The sequence below is a fragment of the Pholcus phalangioides genome, unplaced genomic scaffold (genome assembly GCF_987345545.1).
Source record: "Pholcus phalangioides strain wild (caught in Gottingen) unplaced genomic scaffold, Ppha-v1.0 ptg000015l_1, whole genome shotgun sequence".
Classification (NCBI taxonomy): Eukaryota; Metazoa; Arthropoda; class Arachnida; order Araneae; family Pholcidae; genus Pholcus; species Pholcus phalangioides.
In genome coordinates, this window is record NW_028301608.1 from 43,813,487 (window position 1) to 43,819,720 (window position 6,234).

The 6,234-nt window shown below is 38.2% G+C and overlaps 1 protein-coding gene across 2 annotated transcripts; it reads left to right on the top strand.

Moving 5' to 3' along the window:
• Positions 1–2,589: 2,589 nt before the first annotated feature.
• LOC149076080 (uncharacterized) lies at positions 2,590–5,908 on the top strand. Of its 2 annotated transcripts, none has more exons than XM_089245489.1 (3): positions 2,590–2,641; positions 3,604–3,711; positions 5,649–5,908. In XM_089245489.1, exons 1-3 carry the CDS (start codon positions 2,611–2,613, stop codon positions 5,810–5,812), a joined length of 303 nt encoding a protein of 100 aa, XP_089101615.1. In that variant the 5' UTR covers positions 2,590–2,610; the 3' UTR covers positions 5,813–5,908. The 2 variants fall into 2 exon arrangements, with proteins under 2 accessions (XP_089101615.1, XP_089101616.1); XM_089245490.1 differs by having other exon boundaries at positions 3,604–3,684.
• The last annotated feature ends 326 nt before the right edge of the window (positions 5,909–6,234 follow it).

Sequence of the window (6,234 nt, forward strand, 5' to 3'; positions counted from 1 at the left end):
TCATTTAGAAGTTTAGATAAATGAAATATCGTTCAGTGGATTCCAAGCGGCTCAGCTCAACTCTTTCTTTAATACAGCTTTGGTCGATTCGCTCTCACTTCTTATTGGTTAAATAGTGACTGCTTGTTTCGGGGCCACTGCGAGAAATGGGGCCCTGAGAGAGAACCTAAGATAAATGTCGTCACTAGAAATAAGAAGTTTGTAAGCAGTTTGTTAATCAAGAAATCCGTTGTTGGAACCGATAGTGCAAATAATGATCACAAATTTAATTTTTTCACGGTACTTTTTACCTTGTCGCTGGCAGCACAAAATCACTTCACGGGCCAGCTTTGGGCCACCTCTGATATAATAAGTAATACAATAAAATATATATGACATAATAACGCCATAAATAAACATGCAATACGATAATGTTTACAAAACTTATTCTAAACGACAAGAGGGACGACTCAGGGACCCACTTTTCTCAGCTTATTCTCTTTGTCCGATTTTGAAAAACAACTTATCTAATGACACTTGCTTTTGCCTCCTTTTTTAGGATTTCTCAAAAATGGAGAATTTGCATTTTTCTTGGACAGATTCATTTCTCGCACACTGCTACAGCTTTATTTGATTGGTTCCTCCCTATACAATTTTGAGATTCCAACATTTTACACATCTCTCTCTCTCTCTCTCTCACCTTATTTTAAGTGGGGCACTTTTCTATTCCTCAGAAAAGATACCCTCCATAAGATCTTGCTGTTGCAGGCAATGGAGGTCCATCAGTTTGTCTACAGTCACCTCCTGGTCAAGTGGAATTTATATTAAAAAAAACAAAAACTCCAAGCTCTCTCATATACGCGTGGTTGCAATGCGGCATCTAGGTTCGTATCGTAACCAGTCAAGCCCGTACACAGGTGTTCATTTTTCGAGGTTTAAGGCACGCTGACTGGAGACTGCGGGGGAGAATATTATCCACAATTCCACAGTACGTGTGTGGACGGAAGCGAAAAACCATCAGCTCAGTTGTGATAACGTGACAATAAATAAACAAAGCGCGAAATTTTTGCTCGTTATGCGAATTGCTCGTTAACCGAAGTTCCACTGTTTTTGAAATTTGGGGGGGGGGGGAATGCCCAACCCGCGGTACAGAAAAGCTATCAGTAGGGCTGATTTCCCACTGATATAAATAAATATTTTTGTCATATTTTACTGTTTCTGGTGAATTTGAGGTTTCTTTTGTCTCCAACGAGAGTGAGAAAACTCATTTTTTGTCTTTTCATATTAAATTTGGCTTCAAAGAGCTATCTTTTGCATTTCAAGCGTGGCTTAGAAAATCCAAAAGGTTCAACATCTCCGAACTAAATTTATGCGAGCAATATGAGAGACAATAACTAGAGTCGTCTCAAGGCATGGGCTCAGGAGCTTCAGGATAATAACATTTGGTACTATAATCTCTGAGAATACGTAGTATGAGAATTAGAAGTAGGCACTTTCAACTAAATAGAGGCCCCACAACATTGTTTTGCCCAGAGACCTCTGGTACACTCGCGACACACTGCCATGTGAGGGACAAACATTTACTTATCATAAAAAAAATAATAATAAATTATTATTCATTTCGTGCATACTCCCTCATATTAAGTGAACAAACACTACCAAATCAATGATGATTGAAAATGCAAGGATTTTTGAAGCATTATTCTACTAACATTGACCAACTCCTTTTTCTCCTAAAACGTATTTCACGCTCTCAAAAACACGTATCATATCTTTGTTGGAAGTAATATACGAGAAGAAATACGCACGAGAAGACGATCTAATAAACAACGAAAACTTTAGAAGCTTTCTTCTTCCATTGAAATAAACTGGTTACGCAACAAAATATGCGGCAGATGTCACTGTGTGCTAGTATTCACAAATAATAATATTAATATAATTTTTTTAGTATACTGTGATTTTTTTTTTTTTTTTTTTTTGAATAATGCTGATCGATACCGCATTCACTCTACAGTTCTTAACCTAAATTTTATCCCCATTTGCATCCACACAAGCGAAATAAATATTCCGTGAATTTTCATTGTCCCTTAGGGCGCGTTCACACTACTAGTGTGAGTGACTTGTTGAGCTTGCGAGTACGTGATGACAAGCAATATATCAGGTCAGTCGATGGTTTGTTAAGTCGCGTCTACATACGCGTACTATATGTTATCCTTCAGTGGTTTGCGGAAATTATGAATTTGTACAGCTGTCACGAAAAATTTCATTGCGAAAAAAAAGCAATGCGCACTATACAAACGTCAAACTAGGAACGACTCACCAACGGTCGGTTCATCAAAGAGCCTTGAGACGCTGCGATCTCAACCGGTTTGTGTGTGAGCTGAGAAAGACGAGAAGAGAGAGGGGGGGGGGGGGGAAATGAGAGAAAAGCGGGAAGCATCAATTAATGATTAGGAACGAGATATCTCGTTCTTACGCAGATGAAACAGAAATTCATTCGAGCTTTGCTTAGTTTTTTTCCTCTTTTCTCATCATCACGAAGCTTCATTGTAACCTATACTCCTGTTTAGTGATTATTTCCCCCCCCCCCACCCCCATATAATGTATCTTTCTACTACAAGTGAAATCTCGATGCAACGATACTTGGTGGACTACGAAAAAAGTTCGTTGTATATGGATTAACGCGTTATATTGAGAAGTAACAGTTTAATATTAGAGTATAGGCATTTGCAAACAAGATTTGAAAAAATATCGTTGCAGAGGGATTTATCGTCACATCGAGTATCATTGTAGAGCGGTTTCAACTGCTCTCTTAACGGTCACCTCTGTTTTACAGACGAATTTTTTCCCACCGGTGTCCGCAAAAGGGAGCTTTCCCCATATATGTATAAGAGAAAAAGAGAACACATAGTGGGAGGGTGAGGGCGAAAGAGAAATCTACTGCAGTCTTTTCTCCCCTTTATTTCTAACATACGAAGAGAAACAAAATTTTTTAGTTTTATCCCCGATACTTCCAATACAGGCCATCCAAATTTGTTGCCAAATGCCTGTATGTAAAATGGTTAGCTACACAACGGTTAATGCGAGCTAGTAGAATATGAGGACACGACTTCAATCACCAAGCAGGAAATAATTCGTAAAACGGTGATTCTTTCTTCATCACCGGAAGCAGAATAAACCGCTCGTGCCAACGGTAACTTAGCACGAAAATGTGATAAAGAAAAATACTTGGAAGTCATCATTGGACTTCGTTCAACTTACGTAATTCAAATGCATTATACTTTCGGTTTTTTTCTTCACCAAACGCGCCACCAAAGTCAGTGTACTATTTAGTGCGTTAAACTAGTGCTAGTCTCGTTGTCAATGAAAGTAGATACGGTTCAACACTGTGAGAGTTGAACCCTCGGATTCATGAAGTAGCGGATTTAGTGCCATGATGCAAATCACTGCAAATCAGTGCACATGGTTGAAATGAAATAGCCCCTTCCCGGTGCTGACAGATTCAGGAATGAATTTTCTGAGAAAATAAAAGAATAAAATTTTAGAAAATCGTTATGATAAAGCCCAGCATTGAATCCTTCTAGTATTACTCGAGATTTCAAAAAGTGTTTTGTTTCTCCTCAGGTTCTTCACGATTCCGTGACGAAGGAATTGATGAACAACAACGCAAACAAACGAGGTCGAACTACGGAGCCACTCAGCATGGTAAAGAAGCTACTCAGCTACGTGTCTGTAAGAGACTACATACGTGCATTATGTATCTAACTCATGTTTATTCAAGCAGGATCAAACTCTACGTGCATGTTGCAATATTTGCGGGTTTTCATAATTGCTATCCAAACAAGAATCGCCCGTTATCAATCTATTCAGATAAAAAGAAATAAGATCACACCAGTGCGTTGACATTTTTTTCCAGTCTCATCAAACACTTATTAAATGAAAATATTCATTGGAATTCCTTTTCAAATTTCGTACCTTTTTCAGAAGATTAAAAACTAACAATAGTTATAGAAAAATTTTATTCTGCATTCCAGCGTTTCTTCACCTTTTTGTACCCAAGAAGAACCAGTAAGCATTTTGACGGACCCCTAAGAGTGGTGTGGCTATATGATTCGTATTTTACGGGACATTCCCGTATTTTTGGTTGGACCTTTTTGAAGTGAAACTTCTATAGCGACGTAAAAGTGAAAGGGAAGGGACATAAGAGTGAAAGTTTGTGAGGGAAAGGAACCCATCACAAAAAGTGAAACGCTTTCTTTTTTCTCAAATACCATTCTGTAGAATAACTGATTGTGTGATGAAGTGCCGAGAAGCAGATGGGTTGTGGTGGTGGTGATATCAATAGACATTTGGCAATGCAAGAAAATAAAGTGGGGGGGGGGGTGGTTCGGACGATTTGTATTGGACAAAGACAGTTAATTACCTTCCCTCGTGACGCCGCACCCCCCCCCCCCCGGCACAATTAATGTTTTGCGATGTCACAGTTCCAGCTCTTAATTGGCTGTGCTGTCATAACGCTGTCTAGAACGCTTCACTTTTTTTTTTCTTCCTTTTTCTTACACTTCAGTCCCGATAAAAAGTTCTCCCTGATTTAGAGCTAATCACAATTATAGGTAGGATTTAGCACGATTAACGGTAGAAAGTTTTAGTGCTACACATGGGATTTACTGTGGAATTATTATGACATTCAATTAAATTTAAAGTTTCTAAATTCAATTTTAAATAATTAAGATGAAATTCAACTGAGGTGAAACTAGTCATGTGTAAAACCTAAAAGTTTCACTTCAATCGCGCGAGATTCTTACGCAGATTTTTTATACGATTGTGTCGTTTTTTCAATGGAACTCATTTCAATCTGTTTATCAAAATTGTAAATGAAGACATTTTCACAACGTGTAAACTATGTTATGGTAATTATCGACCTATAAAAATATAAATATTCATCTCACATATTTATCTTATTTCAACATGTTCCCCCCCCCCTCCCCGAGAACTGCAAAATTCACTGCGTTTACATTTACCTCCCATTGGTGAATTTTCAGCATTTTCAAAATAACCGGTGATTTTGCCGACTTAGGGCAGCGTTTTTGGTGGCATTTGGTGATGTTCCATTTATAAGATCGCAATTTCCTCTGTTTTTCTCGATGAAATATGGTCATCCAAAGCATAAGGGGGTCAAGTTAGATCCAAGAGAAGCTTCACAATTGAATGATTTTTATTCAACTGGAATTAAATCTGTGCTCAGATGGCAAAATGCAAATGGCAAATTTCTAAACAATATTTTATAAAAATGCGATACTGTGGCTTTTTGACTTATTGCAATTTGCCTCCATTGGTTCCTCATAAACCGAAAGAGATGGACGAAATTTTGTCACCTTCAAAAATTTTGGCGAACGAGACTATAGAATGAGAACACAACTCAATTTTTTAGGAAAAGTGATTTGTGACATTTTCCCATCTGACCCAAAGCCACTTGAAAGCACTCTTAATGAAGCTTTGATCTGATCACAGAAATTATCAAGTTTGCCCAGACCATACGTTGATATGCACTGCGGTATTTGGATTGGTTTCGAAACCTTTCTTACTTAAATTTGCAGTTAATTGACTTTTGATGATCTAATATAATCTATATAAAATCCATGTTCAGCAAATTCAATTTGTTTGCTCAGGTTTGCGGCGAGAGAAAGTCTTCGGACGTAGAAGACACAAAGCCCAAGCCCAGCCACGAGTCACTGGATCTCAACCGGAGAAACGTGAAAGAAGAAAATGTACGTTCTGTAATCTTGATGTACTCGTCGAAAATTTGCACCTTAATGCAGTACTGTATATTTAATTCTTTTTTTTTTTAATTTATCGACACCAAACTTTGCATTCTTATACTATTTTACGCACATAAAATTCTCGAAACACATCTACGAAAAAATCCTATATAACAGGTATGTGTCATTCGTGCCGAGCCGTTTTAACACATGGACCCTGCACAAGGGAGGGAAGCCTTCATGATAATGAGATCGAGTACATTCATTTTCTGGAAAAATTATGCAAATTGGTAGGCAGGTACTTATAACCAGATAGAGGGCCCCCAACCTAACGGTCGGACCTAACTTAGGCCAGAGCTCACAACTGCTGACAATGCCACCAGATGACGACTTATCAGAGGATCGTATCACTCTCCGCTATCCATACGAAGGTTTTAACAGCTGGCTGAATTGAATACAGAATTGTATGCAGCAATCAAAATGCACTTTTACATGC

Coding starts and splice junctions, on each gene's coding strand:
- LOC149076080 (XM_089245489.1), top strand. CDS start 2,611: ATGCAACGATACTTGGTGGACTACGAAAAAA. Junction 2,642..3,603: donor CTTGGTGGACTACGAAAAAA/GTTCGTTGTATA, acceptor GTTTCTCCTCAG/GTTCTTCACGATTCCGTGAC. Junction 3,712..5,648: donor AGCTACTCAGCTACGTGTCT/GTAAGAGACTAC, acceptor TTGTTTGCTCAG/GTTTGCGGCGAGAGAAAGTC.